The sequence below is a fragment of the Equus przewalskii genome, chromosome 1 (genome assembly GCF_037783145.1).
Source record: "Equus przewalskii isolate Varuska chromosome 1, EquPr2, whole genome shotgun sequence".
In the NCBI taxonomy this organism is placed as follows: Eukaryota; Metazoa; Chordata; class Mammalia; order Perissodactyla; family Equidae; genus Equus; species Equus przewalskii.
This window is the reverse complement of record NC_091831.1, coordinates 35621992-35640542: the sequence shown is the minus strand read 5'-3', so window position 1 is coordinate 35640542 and position 18551 is coordinate 35621992. Positions and strand designations below refer to the sequence as shown.

The following is an 18551-nucleotide window of genomic DNA, read 5'->3' as shown; positions in this document are numbered from 1 at the left end:
TGTACGAGGGTTCCCTTCTCTCCACAACCTCTCTAACAGTTGTTATTTTTAGTCTTAGTGATTATAGCCATTTTAACAGGCGTAAGGTGGTATCTTAGTGTAGTTTTGATTTGCATTTCCCTGATGATTAGTCATGTTGAACATCTTTTCATGTGTTTATTGGCCATCTGTATATTTTCTTTGGAAAAATATCTGTTCATATCCTCTGCCCATTTCTTGATTGGGTTGTTTGTTTTTTTGTTGCTCAGTTGTGTGAGTTGCTTATATATTATGGAGTTAACCCCTTATCGAATATATGATTTGCAAAAATTTTCTCCCAGTTGGTGGGTTGTCTCTTTGTTTTGATTCTGGTTTCTTTTGCCTTGCAGAAGCTCTTTAGTCTGAGGAACTCCCACTTGTTTATTTTTTCTTTTGTTTCCCTTGTCTGAGAAGATGTGATATTCGAAAAGATTCTTTTAAGTTCACTGTCAAAGAGTGTACTACCCATATTATCTTCCAGGAGTTTTATGGTTTCAGGACTTATCTTCAAGTCTTTGATCCATTTTTATTTTATTTTTGTATATGGCACGAAATAATGGTCTACCTTCATTCTTTTGCATGTGGCTGTCCAGTTTTCCCAACACCATTTATTGAAGAGACTGTCTTTTCTCCATTGTATGTTCTTGGCAGCTTTGTCGAAGATTAGCTGTGCATATATGTGCGGTTTTATTTCTGGGCTTTCAGTTCTGTTCCACTGATCTGTGTGTCTGTTGTTGTACCAATACCATGCTGTTTTGATCACTATAGCTTTGTAGTATATTTTGAAGTCAGGGATTGTGATGCCTCCAGCTTTGTTCTTTTTTCTCAGGATTGCTTTAGCTATTCGGGGTCTTTGGTTGCCCTATATGAATTTTAGGATTCTTTGCTCTATTTCAGTGAAGAATGTCATTGGGATTGCATTGAATCTGTAGATTGCTTTGGGTAATATGGACATTTTAACTATGTTTATTCTTCCAATCCATGTGCATGGAATCTCTTTCCATCTCTTTATGTCATTATCTATTTCTTTCAATAATGTCCTATAGTTTTCACTGTATAAGTCCTTTGCCTCCTTGGTTAAATTTATTCCTAGGTACTTTATTCCTTTTTTTGTTATGATTGTAAATCGAATTGTATTCCCGAGTTCTCTTTCTGTAAGTTCATTATTAGAGTGCAGAAATGCAACTGATTTTTGTAAGTCGATTTTGCACCCCGCCACTTTACTGTAGTTGTTAATTATTTCTAATAGTTTTCCAATGGATTCTTTAGGGCTTTCTCTATATAAGATCATATCGTCTACAAACAGTGAAGTGTAAACTAGGGATTTTTTTAGTAAAATCCTTTTATTGAGTTATGAGTTGGTCTGTTTAGAGGCTCAGTTATTTGATTCTTCCCTTTGCCAAGAGATCTATTCTCAAAAAAGTTCATTAAAACGGGAAAATTCTGAGGCGGAGGTTCTTGCTGGGCTCCTCAGAATGTAGCTGAATAAACATGTATTCTGTGTTATAAATGCATTGCGCCTTGGGCATCAAGCCAGCCAGTGTCTCTCCTCCCTACAGTCCAGCCTCGCCCTCCCAGCGAGTCTCTCCAGCCCTTCCGAAGTCCGCTTCAAGCGCCCCCTCTCAGTGCGCATCTACCTGCCTCCGCTGAGCTTCGACGGTACTCAGCTGCAAGCTGTGGTCCGCAAGTCATCTGAGGAGGAGAAATTAGAGGTGAGAAGAAAACGGGGCCTTCTGCGAAGCGGGGGTCCAGCTTGAACAAAAGGGAAGAAAGAGGAACACCAGACAGAAGAAACCGGTTTCTTCAGCAAGTAAAAAGGTAGGAAAAAAGGACAAAAATCGGAGCCGGGCTGGGACTAGAAGCTGAGGGAATTAAGAGGAGCTGTGCTAGGAAACTGTGGCAGAAAGGCCTGGGCTCAGAACAGAGCATGAGACGCAGGCCCACGGAATCTCAGAAATGCGTCTCCTCAGCAGAGGAAGGCTGCACTCCAAAAATTCCCCAACCTCACCATTCCTCTTCACAGCCCTCATGGTGGAGTGTCGTGGCATTTGAGATGACCGGCAAGGGATTAGGTATTTTTGAGGAGTGTTACAGAAGAGGTCAACAGAACCAGAGGTCAACAGAACCAGGCTGTATTCTTTCTCAGTATGGGGGGAAAAAACGCTTTTTGCTCATGTGTAATGGCTTTCTTACATATTTTTTATGTTTTGACACCTTTAAAAAGTTGGGTTACTTCGTCACACAGTCATCCCTCAGAGACACCCTGCTAATTAGAAAGAGCAAAAACAGACGCAGGTGACTTCATGCACTCCATCATAAGGGATGCAAAGATCCATTAGGAAGGGCTCTGTCCGGAAGTTGTTGCAACAACCCCAGAAAGACACCAGCAGCTCTGAGAACCAGTGACAAAGGAGACCAGGTGATTTCAAGACCCAGAGGTTCTTAGCTTAGTACGTTTAATGCTGGAACTTTGGATTGTATTTACCAGTTAGGTTTGCACCTGTGCTCCCCTCCCACAGGGGACAAGGGAGAGGTGGGTGGAAGGCAGGCAGGTGCATATAAATAGAACAGACTCACTGAACAGGAACATGCCTTCTGCCCGTTTACCTCATCAAAAAATGGATTGTTGCCCCTCTTGATTCTTGTTCGATGTGTCTGGCCACAGACGTGGACTTTGACCACAGGCTTTATGTTGTTGCCGCTTAGCTGCCGGCCCTCGATCACCCGAACACGGATCTGCAAGCACAGAAGGGGCGTTGTGACTGATCCTCTCACAGCGCACGGCGTGAGAGAACCCTCGGGCGTGGCCTCAGCTCGTCCACCTGTGAGGACCGCTGACACCAGGCCCGGGCAGCTCTGCGACCGACTGGTGCTCGCAGACCGGGAGCAGCTCCTGTGCGCATTCCCGAGGTGGAAACTGGGCTTGGGGTGCAGAAACCAAGAGCAGTGGTGGGGTTGAGATAGTCCAGACTGGCCCAGGAAGGGGCAGGGCTGAGGCCCAAGCCTCCTACCTGGGCCAGCCCTGGGATGCACTAATTCACTCCAAAGCTGAAAACCCAATGTCTGTGCTTCTGTTCTTCGACTAGCTCTTTCCTGCCACCAAAGAGAAGGAAGGATATGGTTTTATTTCTCTGAAGATCCTCATCTAGCTTGACTACATCTTCTTCTGCATGCAGAAGATGGACAGCTCTTCTTATTGGGTTTATGCCTGACATACTCTTTCACTAGTCGAGCCACTGCCCGCAGAAATAGGTCCTTCCTGACGTCACCACAATTGCCAGAAGCTGGACGATACAGTGGTAAAAACAGGATGGGTGGCGCCCAGGCCATTCCTACCTGGAAGTCCTGTGGCTTGTTGGACAGTATCCGCCGGCCCTTTCCTTTCGTGAGCCTCCGGGCAAGCTGAGCTTCGGACGCTGTCCCACCTGGCCCCCTGGGCCCAGCGCCCCTGACTGCGCCGTCCAACACGTCTTCACCACCTCCATCTTCCTCCTCTTCTCCTAAAACACCAAAAAGGATTCCCGTCAGAGATGGCCCTCCCTCTGTAAATGGCTGCACCCTGGTTTCCTGGACATGGAGCGCTTTCAGTGTTCCTGAGGTGGGAGGTGAACGAGATGCTTCTTGGTGACACCGACTTGGGGCTTGTTGTGACTCAAAGATTTTTCAGGAAAATATGTTCATGGTGCATCAGACTGTCTTGAAAGTGTCAAGGAGAATGCCAGAGACTACAGGGAGAGAGAGAGGAGATGGTGCAGTCAGACCCAGGCAGAAAAAACCCCGTTCTGATCTCGGACCCCAGCCTGAGGACAAGGGGCCTTTCTGCAATCAAGATGGAGGAAGGATGATTTGCTGTGGGAAATGGGAGCCTTGCAGGGGAGAGGTCAACGCCACTCTTCCCACGGCAGGTCTTTTCTCTAAAGACTTACTCCTGAGGTTTTGTACCCTCTCCTTTCTGAACCTCCTAATTCACAAATGCCCTCTCCACCCTCATGGCAGATGAGAAACTCATCTCCAGTTTTCTTGCCAAGCAGACGGAGGTGGTCATCATGCTCTCCCTTTGTCCTCCTGGTTTGTCACTTCCACACACATATGTCCCCTCATCTCTCCCTCTAGCTTCCCTTCACACTCAGGGGGGAAAAGTGTTTCCTGCTTAGCAGAGTGAACCCCCTCCCCATTCCTGAGATCCAACTTTCATCTGATTCTTTGGGGACGCCCCCAAATGTCCCCTCTCTTTCTCTCAAGTTCCTCCAGTGGCTCCTTCCCCACCAGGGCCTTCCCTCTGCCCTCAAATATGCACAAATCTTTCTCTCTTAAAAAACAAAAATCTCTGCCTACTATGTCTCCCCCTTTCTTTTATTCACAAACTCTCTGAAACTCAGAAACTTGAGCTTTTCTTTTCTTAATAGACAAAAAGTTTGAACTCCCGGTAATCTGTACAACATAATTTAAGAGAGACTAGAAGACTAACCACCTTGTCCAAAAAATATTAGCATTTGCACTCCCTACCTTTGGATTCTGAAACTCCTCCTTTACAATGCAAAATCACATAAGAGACTTACTTTCCATATGGAGCCATCTGTCAGTCACTCACATCATAGTATGAATTAGTTTGCTCAGACTGCTGTGTAGTACGGCTCTTAAAGCTTGGGATCTGGAGTATACTGCCTGGATTCAAATCTCAGTTTCGAACTATGTGCGTCTATGTTTCTTAAGTTCTACTTCAGTTTCCTCATTTGTAAAAAGGGGGGAAATAATAGTATTTACCACAGGGCTATTTTAAAGATAAAATTAATCTATATGCAAAGCCTTTAACATAGTGCCTGGCCTAGAGCAGCACCCAATAAATTAATCTTCTTTTTTTTTTTCTAGTTTTGTTGAGAAATCGGTTTTGGTTGGAGCACAGAACACTAGAACACTTCCTAGAGAGCAGTAATGGGCTGGGGGCGGGGGCTGGAGAAATCAGTGGATGGCATGGAGATGGGGTCACAGCGTGAGGAAGGGGCAACCACCAGGAATTCAAAGGTCTCCCCGCTGTACTGCTTCAGGGTTTAGCCTGGGGGGAGCCCTCCTCCTCGCCACCCCTCCGTTCATGCTCAGCCCGTCTAAGCCTGGCTTCTGTTCGGCAAAGGTCAACCACGACCTCTTCTTGCTAAGCTCAGGGCCCTTTTCTGAATCGTCATGTCCAATCTACCACAGCATTGAACCCTGGGGCCCACACCTGCTTCTTTGAATCATGCAACTCTCCTCCTGGTGCTCTGACTAAACCCTTTCAGGTTCTTCTATGGGCCCCCCTTTTTGTCTCTTCACCATGTAGGACTTCCCACTGTTCCTCAGCCCTCTGCTCCTTTCACCCAACACTCTCTGGATCCAGACTTTCAAGGAGTCGCAGACTCACAGAAGGTTAGACTAGAAGAAACCTGAGAGATCCTCGATCCAACCTGCCTCCCATCCCATTTTACAGAGAGAAAAACTGAGGTCCAGAAAGCTAAAGCAATTTGTCAGGTTATGAGGAGCTCAGCTGAAACCAGGATCCAGTCTTCGCCCTAACTCAGTGGTTTAAGACTGGGTCTAGGGGCCGGCCCCGTGGCCGAATGGTTAAGTGTGCACGCTCTGCTCCAGCAGCCCAGGGTTTCACGGGTTCGGATCCTGGGCGCGGACATGGCACCACTCATCAAGCCATCCTGAGGTGGCATCCCACATAGCACAACCAGAGGCACTCACAGCTAGAATCTACAACTATGTACTGGGGGGCTTTGGGGAGAAGAAGAAGAAAAGAAGATTGGCAACAGACGTTAGCTCGGGTGCCAATCTTTAAAAAAAGAAAGACTGGATCTAAAACCAGGCCACAGGTAAAGGGGATGCTGTCCTCCTGGGTCCTCAACATCTTTGTCAGGAAACTGGGAAGCCCCATGGAGGCCAAAGGTAAGGAACAGCTACCTCTGCCCTCCGCAGGATAATCTGGGTCTCTTCTCTATTCTTGACGAGGCTTCAAAAGAACAGCTTGCCTGCTACCCATATCTTGGGGGACCTGGATCTTGGATTGTCCTTCTTCCCATTGTCCACCATGTGAGCTTCTCAATTCCCTTGAGTTCCGGATGAAATATCCAGTCTTGGGACAGGCCCTCCATCCTGCTCCCAGATGGAGTGAGTCACACTTTCTCACCTTCACCACACACTGTTCCATCTGGTCCTCCCCACAGAGCCGTGCAGCTGTTGTGGATCTGCCGGCCTCCCCACTACCAGACCCTCTTCAGAAGGAGGGGGCTTGCCTTTTGCATCTTTCTAGCTGCCCCGTGCCTTATACAAATCCTAGTGCACAGCAGGGGCTTGACAAAGGTGGAATGAGTCAATGAACAAGGGCATCCTGACCCCTGCTTGGGCTGTCCAAGTTCTTCGGCAGTTTGGCAAAGCTCCTGCACAGCTCTCGGGAAAGAGCACCCAGAGAGCTAAAGGGCCGCTTCTCCCAACCAAGCACCAGCCTCAGGGAGGCTCAGAGGGCCAGGTTCCCCTCCTGCAAACCTGTTCCAGCTCGAGCAGTGGCTGCGCTGCACGGCTCTGAGGCTCCTCCAGCAACTGACACTAACTTCCTTTGGGCATCCTGGGCCCCAGTGGGATTTCCTCCCTGCTGTGGATCGTTCCATCTGGGGTTGGTGGTTGCTGACGGCAGCAAGTGGGAGAGGAAGGAGGGGTAAAGCAGACCCCTTTGCAGCAGTGGCCTCTGAACAAGCCCCCATTAAACTCTTCATGGATGCTCCAGACACAGACCACAGGGCAGTGAAGAGCCAGCTTCTTCTGGAAACACCTTCTGTTATCCAGCCTTTAGGCTGAAGGGATGGATCACAGGAAACCAGCCTAAGTCATGGCTACTGCCAGCATCTCTGCATAGCAGCAGAAGGATATTTGAGTAGGAAGCCACCCCTTTATGTGCCAGGAAGCTGAACAGGATTAAACAATGCTACCTTAAGTGTTCCACAAAGAACAAGGGGTGCCCATAAGGCCCTGCCAAACGCACCCTTCTGCACAGGCTGTTTCACCACCCAAATGCCAGCGGTTGTACTGGCATGCCCCATTAATGAGAGCCAGCCGTGAACTGAACCACAGCCAAGTGGATCTGAAACGATGACTCTTTCATGACCACAGAGGGCAACACGAAACTGGGAACTGCTGACTAAATAGTAAGTTACCAGTTATATTTGCTTCTGAGGGCGGTTGTAAAAAAAAGCACTACAAATTGGGTGACTTAACACAATAGAAATTTATTCTCTGACAGTTCCAAACCCTAGAAGTCCAAAATCAAGGTGTTGGTAGGGCCAGGCTGCCTCAGAAACTTCTAGGGAAAAATCCTTCCTTGCCTCTTCTTAGCTGGGACTCCTGGCAATCCTTGGCGTTCCTTGGTTTGTGGCTGCATCACTCCAATCTCTGCCTCTGTTGTCACGTGGCCTTCTCCTCTGTGTGTCCCCACCTCTTCTCACAAGGACACCAAGTCATTGGATTCAGGGCCCGCCCTAATCCAGTATGATCTCATCTTAACTAATTACATCTGCAAAGACCCTATTTCCAAATAAGGTCACATTCTGAGGTTCTGTGTAGACAGTAATTGTCTACACAGAAAACCCACTATAGAGGTCGGTCATCTTTTGTATCGTTCCAGTTTGTTCCATCTACTACTCCAGTCTATAAGTCTGCAGCCATACAGGCAGCCCCAATCTATTGAGCACATCACTTCCCCTACCCCCGACTTCCTTCACTTTCTTGCATTTCCCCTAATCTGTGTCAGATTCTGTGATCTAACACTGTGACCGCCCCTCTATGTGCCCCTCACTCCCTTCCCTTCTCTCACTTCATTGTACTCACCTGGTTCATTCGACTCTCCACTTACCACAGCCCTTCACCCAGGCAGCTGGACTCCGCTGAGCAGAACACACACCTTACTGACTAGTCTTATTTTAATTTCATGATCACAAACCTTAAGTGGAGTCGTAGGACTGCTCAGCCATCCCACCACATTTCCAAGGCATCTGTTTCAAAGTTTTCCTGGGTCCTGGTCTGAGGTGACCACTGATTAAAGTCAAATCACTTTACCTTTCTGAACTTCCACCTGTTTTGTACCTTGAAAGCTTCCAACACCCTCTCTGTCCTTCTCAACGTCAACTAATGACCTTACTTCGTATTTCATTAAGAAAACACCTTCCCTCTTGCTACGGCTGCTGAACTGTCTGTGCTCCCGACCTGAGGCCAGCCCTTCCACATGTGCACGGGCCCCATCTCCTCTCGCTACTCAAGGATTTTGCTTCTGCAATTTCTGCCTCTGTATCCGCCCATCCACCTCCCCCCTCTACTGGAGCATTCCTATCAAGACATAAACATGCTGAAAGATGGCCCATAATTTAAAAAAACAAAACTTTCCTGGACTGCTATAGTTACTGCTCCATTTTTCTGCTCCTCTTTCCTGTCCCTCTCTGGCTGTTCAAGCTCTTCATAATCCCTTTGTATGAATGCCATCCTGCCTCCCCAACAATTACCACGCCACTCAATCAAATCCTCCCAAGCTTTTGACTGCGACCAACACTCATCTGTCTTTTTTCTGAATGTCAGTAATGCCCTATGTGACCCACACCTGGTCACAATTGACGCTTCAATTAACACTTAGGATGGCTCTCCATCACAACTCCAGCAACTTAATAAAGGAAGTCTTCATATTGCCTAAGATGGACGGTTAGCTCCTTTCCAGAAACTCAGTGGCAATATTCCTGCAAACTGCCCCTGTGTACAGTGACTTGTGACAATGACACTTCCCTGCATGGCTTCTGTTTGCCCACCCAGTGCTGAAGAGCTGGGTAAGTGCTGAAGACCTTACAACACAGTCCAGTTTGCCTTTGGCATTCCCAACTGTGCCTTTCCCCAATGGGTAGCAGCCTCTCTCCTTCCTCTAGGGTCCCATACTCTCCTCCTCTAGCACTTCTTCTCCCCACCAAGCAGAAGAGAGTGGGCTATCAGTCACTCAGATGTCACCAAATCTGCAGGCCAAGCCCTCCCCACCTCCAGCACCCCCATCTAACCAGAGGAATGTTCTGTTAGAGCTTCCCAATGAAGGCAACTCCTAGAAATGGCTGAGGAAGAGGGACACTTGCCCAGTCACCACTGGCTTCCTCCTGGCCTGGAATACTGACACTCCCCCACAAGACACACTCAGCCAGCAGTCCTCGTTATTCAAACACTTCCCACTCCTGTCCTCTTTTCTGCCCGAGCAATAATTGGGCCACCATCCCATTTAATCCTCTTCCATTCCTCGATGAAGAACCCCTTCTGGAATATTATATGCTTTTTTGGGGGGGGTCAATATTTACTATTTCCCCACATCAACCCTGTTTTTCTAGAGTCCTAGAATGCCAGTCTCTGCCCATGACATTAATTTTGCTTCTCATGACAAAATCTTATTAAGTGGTGATACTGGTTAAGGCAGAATTTAATTAACTGGGTCCAAAGGTCATTGTAAAATCAGAACAAAGGGCTAGTATAATATCATCAATGTAAGCTAAAAAGTACAAAGCAGTAGAGGAGAGAATAAGTTTCTAAGCATGACAACATTTTGGAGATAACATGCTGATTTAGGTGGAATGTTGAAGAATAACTTTGCTGGGTTTCTGACATGGTAGAAGTTGTATAAACGAATGTCTGCATTCAACCATAAGCAATTCATTAGCCTCTACCTCGATCCTTGGGTAAATAGCACTATATGTGCTCTAGGAATCTTCTGGAATGGTTCCACATAGACCAGAGCAAAGGTACCATGGAAGAGCCTAAAACCAAACAGTGATGCAAACACAGGCTTGCAGGGCAATTCTGGCGGCTTCTGCCTTTGATTGATTGAGGCTGTGAGACAGTGTAGGAAACATTGCCCAGAGCTCTGTCTGAGTCTGAGCAAGATAATGTTAACCAGAGAACACACTCAACTCCAGTGCTTCTCAAAGTGAGCTCCAAAATCTGCCTTCACCAGGATCTCCTGGAAGTTCCTGTGAAACACAGACTGGGGGGGTTCCTGTTCAGATCAGCTAAATTAGACTCTCTAGAGGTAGATGCCAGAAATCTGCACATTTAAAGATCTCCTTTGATGATTTTCTTTTGTCTAAAATTTAAAAACCACTTGTCTGTTATGATCACTCTGATTTCCTAAATATCCTGGAAAAAAATTCACCTAATACAGTTCGTTTGCTGGATGAAGCCAATTAGAGACCCAATCTTGGAACCAGTGCCTGCAACAATCTTCTAACACACTGATCATTTTCCACTTCGGTTCTGACCAAGTCAGTCTCTCATTCAGAAAACGTTCCATGGATCCTCAGGGTCTGTCCATCAAAGGACAAATGTGTCAGCCTGGCACTCCCAGCCCTCAGGAACATGCTTCCCTTTCAATACACCTCTCAGTGAATCAGTCACTTTGGCCTATTCACTACTGTTCCCCTAAATGCCCTTTTTGAAATAAAAATTCAAGCCATATCCATTACCCATCCATCATTCACTCATTCATTCATTCACTCAACCAAGCACGTATTGAACAATTATGGATTTCCAAGCTCTGTGCTGGGCACTGAGAATGCATAGTTGAAATACACAGATGAAAAGTACTTTCTCTAAGAAACTGTTTCCTGTGTAATAATTTGCTTAGTCATTTCTGGAGGAATTTATTGTATTCAGCCATGACCTATAGTTACTCATGTTTTTATCTTACCTTTCTACAGAAATGCAAGCTCCTTGGTGGCAAACAATGCCTTTCTCACCTCTGTATGCTCCACAGATAGGTGTCAGTAAATGTTTTTTGAACTGGATCAAATTGAATTGCAAGCAAAGTGACTTTGGTGTTTGTGGAATGAAAAAAATTTGAAGTAGCCAAGCCTGGCTATGAATGAGTTTTTTTGTTTCTATCATTGAACAAAGCACAATTTTAACAGATGGTTCTTCAAAAATAGATGTGAGATTTTAAAAATAGTCTATTCCAGCCACAGGAATATAAGTTCCAGTCAAGCTAACTGACATCTGGCAAATGAAGTTGGCAAAGTAAAAGGTTTTGAGGAGGTCAAGCCTGCAGTCTGTGTCAGCCCACCCCTCTGTCATGGGAACAGTCTCAGAGTTGGGTTAATGAAAGGGGTACCTTTGACACCACACACTTTCAGTCAAGCCACCAATGCCCCAGAGTCTGTAACCTTTGTCATCTTCATATAAGAGCTCCATAAAAGCATTTCTTATAAAAAACAAACCCCCTAGATAGAACAACAAAGACAAGACCTATAAAAAAATAGTTGATAAGTTGGACTTCATTAAAATAAAAAACTTCTGCTCTGCGAAAGACAATGTCAAGAGAATCAGAAGACAGCCACTTACTGAAAGGTAATATTTGCAAAAGACATGTCTCATAAAGGACTATTATCCAAAATATACAAACAACTCTTAAAACTCAACAGTAAGAAAACAAATAACCTTATTAAAAAATGGGCCAAAGACCTTAACACCTCACCAAAGAAGATATACAGATGGCAAGTCAGCTTATGAAAAGATGCTCTACATCATATGTCATCAGGGAAATGCAAATTAAAACAATGAGATATCACTCTATACCTATTAGAATGGCTGAAATCTGGAACACCACCAAATGCTGACAAGGATGTGGAGTAACAGGAACACTCATACTTTGCTGGTGGGAATGCAAAATGGTACAGCCACTATGGGAGGCAGTTTGGTGGTTTCTTACAAAATGAAACATACTCTTACTAGACCATCCAGCAACCATGTTCCTTGGTATTTACCTAAAGGAGCTGAAAACTTACGTCCACACAAAAACCTGCACATGATGTTTACAGCAGTTTTATTCATAATTGCCAAACTGAAAGCAACCAAGATGGCCTTCAGTAGGTGGGTGAATAAACTGCGGCACATCCAGACAATGGAATATTATTCAGTGCTAATAAAAATAAATAAATTATCAAGCCTTGAAAAAACATGGAGGAATCTTAACTGCATAGCACTAAGTGAAAGAAACCAATCTGAAAAGGCTACATACTGTATGATTCCGACTATGTGACATTCTGGAAAAGGCAAAACTATAGAGACAACAAAAAAATTAGTGGTTACCAAAAGTTGGAAGTGGTAGTGGGGATATGAATATACAAAGCACAGAAGATTTTTAGGGAAGTGAAAATACTCTGTATATTATAATGATGGATATCTATCATTATACACTTGTCCAAACCCATAGAATGTACAACACTGAGACTGAACTCTAAGGTAAACTGTGAACTTTGGGTGATTATGATGTGTCAATCAAGGTCCATCCTTCATAAAAAAAATGTACCATTCTGGTGAGTTATATTGATATGGGGAAGGCTATGCATGTGTGGGGGCAGAGAGTATAAGGGCAATCTCTGTACCATCTCAATTTTGTGGTAAACCTAAAACTGCTCTAAAAAAATATAAAGTCTTCCTGGGGCTGGCCTGGTGATGCAGTGGTTAAGTTCACTCACTCCACTTCAGGGGCCCAGGGTTCTCAGGTTTGGATCCTGTGTGTGGACCTGCACATCACTCATCAAGCCATGCTGTGGTGGCATCCCATATACAAAATAGAGGAAGATGGCCACAGATGTGAGCTCAGGGACAATCTTCCCCAAGCACAAAGAGGAAGATGGACAACAGATGTTAGCTCAGGGCCAATACTCCTCACACACATACACTATATATAAATACATATATATAGTCTTCAAAAAAAAAAAACCATGAACCCCTCAGTTATTCAGTTCCTGTGATCTACGGTCATAATTAGTTTCTTCAACTTGCAGGGGTGAATTTTCCTGAAAATCTTCACTTTTGGGTTCTATCATTAATATTTCAAATTTCTTCTTGGCAGGACCCACTATGTAAATGGTAACCCTTAAAATCAGCATTGCTAGTCGTGAACAGTGGTTAACTCAGGAGGATGGAACTATGAGGGATTTGCACTTTCTGTGTCTTATATTTTTGTGATGTTTACATTTTTACATGCATTATTGCTTTTGCACTCAACAAAATCAACAAGCTCAAATTTTTTGATTTGAAAACATCTATATAAATTAGAGGAAGCATACTCATTACTTTTATATAAGAATGGTAAAGGTTTTATGTTGCTTTTTTTTAAGAGTCAATTGACAGGAAAGGAAAAGAACAAATTCTGGGCCTTTTATGTCATTACGTCATTAATGACATATGTGATGGCAGGAGGTGTGGCTATCTTGCTATTATTTCTCTGTCTCAAGTTTGTTGGTCTTACCTTCCCCCAAGACTAAGTTGTATTTTGTTCCTAGCATCTTTCCTAGCATAGAGTTATAGTAAGTACTCAAAGATATCTTTCCTTAGTTGAATTGAATTATCATAATGAGAAAAAAATGCTTTTCTTTGAAACACTCAGATAATCTAGGATACTGAAAGATTTTTAAAAATGAGGAAGAAAAGTTTCTTTGGGCCAGATTATGAAGCCAGCATTCAGAATGTCACCTTGACCCAGCCTTGGTGAACTCGTCTTAGAGAACAAAGACAGCACTTCAGATCAAAGAACCCTGTTTATTTTTTAAGAAAAGAAATTTCACTTTGTCATCTCACACTTGAAAATAAAATTGCCCTGCAGACACAGTTCATTTGCAATGGTAACATTCTTTGTTTGAAATTCAAATAAAAGGAACCCAAGTTCTAGTTCATTTCCTATCTTCTTCTAGTAGTATCAGCGATTCTAAAGAACTTCTGAGTAAGACCTTGGCCAACTGCCACCGCAGAGCCAGAGCCCCTGGAATCGACTTCCTAAGGGGATGCGTGAACACTCAGGCCACAAGCACTGCTGGAGCCTGAGCGCTGCTGAGACCCTCCGGCAAAGGGATCCTAGAGTGCACAGATTTTCTCCTCATTGGGTTTAAGAGTTCAAGAGTTAGTGCTTTTCTGCTTTTGAAGGAAGCAGCCTTTTCCTCAGGGAAATCACATGTTTTCTGAGCCTGGGCTCACACAGGTCCCCTCAGGAGATGGGACCTCCTCCAACACTCAGAATAGCCTGATAAACTGCTTATTCTCAAAGTCTATCCGGCTCACTAAGACAAAACTTTTTTTTTTTTTTTTTAAGATATTTAAAAAGAAAGCATTTGGTCATCTCAACATGACTGAACCAAACCAGATGATTCTTTTCTAACAGCTTTTTAGAGGAAACAATTTGAATGTTCAAACAGAGTGTGAGAGCCAACTGAGCTCAGGATTACAAGCCCCCCGGAATTGTTTTTGTCATAATAGCAATAATAATGATAGCCACCATTAATGTAGCACTTAATGTATGTCAGGCGCTGGGCTGCTTTATATGTACCACACTAAATGTAGTTTATATGCATTATCTCCTTTAATCCTTACAACAAGGTTATGATGTAAGGGCTTCCATTATCCCCACCTTATAGTAAAGAACACTGAGATCTAGAGATGTTAAATGACTTACCCAAGGTCACTTGGCTAATGAACCATAGACACAGAATCCAACCTAGGCCAGTTGGATCCCAAAGCCCTTGCTCTTATCCAAAATGTTACACCTTCAGGATAAAAAGTCTGGTCTCCAAACCTGGACTGAAAGTCCCTGGAGGGCAGGAGCTGTATCTTACAGCATTGACCATCCCCAGCACTGCAGCATCTAGCGATGGGTCAAGAAACCCAGCAACCAATTTCTTTTACTCGGTAAATACCAAGAAATGATGCGGCACCTGTCTACTGTAAACTACAAGTTTACTCTTTTTACTTGAATGAACCACAGTGCTGTGTTTTTCCCTAAAGGCCTGGCTGAAGGGGTAACACAAAAGGGCCCATTTAAGATTTTAGCTCTTGAAATAGAATAAACATAATGAAACTGCCTTTTATCTACTGCTATACTGGGTTGAATAGAGTCTCCTCAAAATTCATGCCCATCTGTAACCTCAGAATGTAACCTTATTTGGAAATGGGGTCTTTGTAGATGTACTCAAGTTAAGATGAGGGCATTCTGGATTAGGGTGGGCCCTCATCCAATGATGGGGCTCCTTATAAGAGGTGAGAAATTTAGACACAGGCACACAGAGAGAACACCATGTGAAGACAGAGACAGACGGGAAGAACACTGTGTGATGATAGAGGCAGAGACTGGAGTGATGGATCTATAAGCCAAGGGACACCAAGGACTGCCAGTGACCCTCAGAAGCTAGGAGAGAGGGATGGAATGGATCTTCCCTTGGAGTCTGTGGAAGGAACCAACCCTGCGGACACCTTCGTTTCAGACTTCCAGCCTCCAGAACTGTGAAAGAATCGATTTCTATTATTTAAACCACCCAGTTTGTAGCGATTTACTACAGCATCCCTAGAAACTAACAAACAGGCTTAGGAAAACGTCAGGGTGAGGAAAGGTCCCCTGATCCTCCCAATTCAGAGGCTGCTCCAGACATGCCCACTAGTTGGGGCTGCCTTTTATGGGCCAGAATATACCACGGCCCTTCCCAGGCCAATGCAAATGCTGGTGACAGCAGTGACGGGCAGGGGAGGTGGGAAGGAAAGAGGTTGGACCACTCTGTTCAGCCCCTGATGGGGTGCTGTTCAGGACTGCACTGTTCCCTCTGTGTTTCATTCGTCATCACTGTTGCAGCAGCAAAGGGAGCCACGGATGTTCTTGAGCCACTGCAGGGCTCTTGTGGGGCTGAGAGTGTCCCAGCCAAGCAGCGTCCCCAGGGTGTTGCAGGGCAGAGGGGGAATGCACAGTGTGTTGCTGATGTCCTGGGGCTATTTCAGTCCCAACTGTCCCCAAGGAAGAAGGGACCAGCTGACCCAAGCTGGACATTCACAACTACTTGGTCAAGAAACAGGCCAAAACCTTAATACTGGGCCATCTACAGGGTGTGAGTGAGTCGGGGCAGTGGCTGGGATCAAGCTGAGATGAGACAAGAAGTCAGGCAGGAACGGGGCAGAGATGCCACAGGGCAGGCAGGGAGGCGCTGCTGCTGGTGCCATGCAGACCACTCAGGCGGCCAGACTGCTGAGTTCAGAACCAAGAGAAACGAGGAAAAGACAGGACCTGAGGAGCCAAGCCTGGCAGGAATAAGTGCCAGGGCGCCCTCTAGGAAGGAGAATTTCAAGGCAGCAGGTGAGTGTGGTGGACGAGGGGCCACTCCCTTCCTGGGGCACATACAAAGGCTTGTAAACAGGGGGCGTTTGGTGGCACATCTCAGGACAGAGGAAGAGACAAAGACACTTTCAGCATAACATCACCCTGGAAAAATGCTAAGAGGAGGTCAAACTCAGCTGCGTGAAGACCTGACTGTCTTGCAGACTTCCCTCCACCTAAGGCCCAAAGCCCTCCCCTGAGCCTGCAGCCCCTGATGGCCCTGAACCACTGACAACCCACACCAGAGAACAAGCAGCATAAGGTGGGTTATGCCGAGGGAAGCAATTGGTTAAAAGACCAATGGGCTATTGGAAGCTGGCAGGGCGTGAGGGCCAAGGAGAGAGAGAAAGAGGCTCCCAGGCAAGGGCATTGACCGTGAGACTGGCGGCTGAGAGCACAGCCTGGTGATCACACACTGAGGAGGTGAAGACACACACGAAGAGAGTAGAGGCCACTCCTGGAGCCTTACAACCAGAGGACGTTGTGTGGGGTGGAAGCTACAAACCCAAAGCAAAGCCTTGCTTGGGACCTTCTGCTGGAGTCTGTGTGTGCTGGATGGGCTCACTGTGAGTAAGGGGCTGTGTCACCCTTCCCCTCTCCCTTGAAGAGCATTTCGCAAACTACTGCGGTGTCCTGATTCAGGACAGCTCCACCATTCTCACAGGGTGCTGTCTAGATGGGCAGGGAGCGACAGACAGTATAACGACAAGGAAGAGTTTCTTGGAGACTTCCTTATGTAGATTAGTAGATTCTCCCTGGGGTAGGCTGGGCCTTCAGCAGGGTCAGCTTACCTCCCATGCCTGGCACGCTGGTCCCACTGGGGTCATTTGGATGTGGAGCTGAAGGTGGATCATAGTTGATCACCAAGTCAATGGTGGCCTGGGAAGAAAGAATTCATTTCAGACAGAATCATTGCAGGGCATCAGAATGTGACAGACTCAATACAAACCAATTCAGCAGGAGTAAAAGTTCTAGAATGGGTAAGCAGGGAGAAGGGAAAGTGAGATGAGAAAGAGAGAAAGAAGACATATGCTTGACTGTTTATATCTTCCCACATGAGAGCCCAGGTAGAGTGGGAAAAACTACAAGCCTGGGAAAGGAGTTACCTGTATCCAGTTGCCAAGTGTATCATTGCTAAGGGGCAACCTCATAAACTGGAGGAAAGTTGTGGCAAACAAGCACGAACTTGTAACTGGCCTCCATCCTAGACTAGAGATGGCCTGCGATCACAGAATTGCAGTCACAGAGGCTCGTCTGAAATGATTAAGTTATTTGTTTACTCACTGTTGAAATTTATTTTCACACTTCTCTCTAAAAGGAATTTTAGGCGACTAACAAAAAATTACATAACAATGTGACTCATAAAATAGGATTAAAAAAAGGAATCGTCTGATTAAAGAGGAAACAAGTATACAAATCATAAAGTTCAACATAATTGCCTCTTGCATAAAATGTGACCGCAAAACGGCTGGCTAGGAGACCAGGCAAGGAGAATCTGAGACATTACATAACTTTCATGATCAGAAAGGAAGAAACATACTAGTTCCTTACAGGAGATAAAACGATTCCCACTTTTAAAATCTGAGAGAAATTTCTCACATGATGCATTATTTTAGGGCAGTTTCCTATATTTTTATGTTTCATGAATCTACAAAATTTCAAAAATGCTTGACAGAGGGAATCAACATAGGGTTGCTAACTTTTATTTTGCCAAAACATGCCCAGGATGACCATCTACTATTTTAATCATTTCAAAAAAGAAAGGAATTTTAACAGCAAAAATGAGGAAGGACAAACTTCAGAATAAAGGGAGTTCTTTGCAAATAAGGATGCACACACACCCCACACACACCCCACACCCAGGTTACCAGAAAAAATACAGGACATAACATTTAGGACATACTTACACTAAAAAAAAAAAAAAATCATTCATTGTTTATCTGAAATTCAAACTTAAATGGGCATCCCATACTTTCATTTGCTACTTTTGCTACATCTGGTAAACTCTAATACACACACACACACACACACATACACATACACACATACACACACTATATTGCCCTTATTTTTTTTCCATCTCTCTGCTCACCAGGGAATCCTCCCTCTTGGATCAGCACATTCTGTGGCCAACTTAGAAACTACTGATTTGGGAGACAGTGAACAGAATAATTAATAATGCCCCCAACAACAGTTTCATGGCAAATAAAGAATTACAGGAGCAGCCTCTTTTGGCTCCTATGCTAAAGACCAAGTCTACAGGAGGAAGCTGAATACAGGAACATGAGGGGCTCAGGTGCTAAACTTAATCAAAGCATCAAATTTTTAAAACTTCGAAGAATACATGAGGGCTCATCCT

The 18551-nt window shown here is 45.0% G+C and overlaps 1 protein-coding gene across 6 annotated transcripts in view; it reads right to left on the bottom strand.

Annotated features, from left to right (window-relative positions):
• The window catches only part of MYOF (myoferlin), a 152946-nt gene that overhangs the window by 94629 nt on the left and 39766 nt on the right, over positions 1-18551 (bottom strand). For all 6 annotated transcript variants that reach the window (XR_011537338.1, XR_011537336.1, XM_070609490.1 and 3 more), the window contains 3 exons: positions 16984-17071; positions 3355-3518; positions 2626-2754 (listed from right to left, as the gene is read on the bottom strand). Coding sequence is in view for 4 of the 6 variants with exons in the window: in XM_070609490.1 (XP_070465591.1) it covers positions 2626-2754; positions 3355-3518; positions 16984-17071 (381 nt within the window). In the remaining 2 variants the exon portion in view is untranslated. The remainder of the gene's footprint in view (positions 1-2625; positions 2755-3354; positions 3519-16983; positions 17072-18551) is intronic.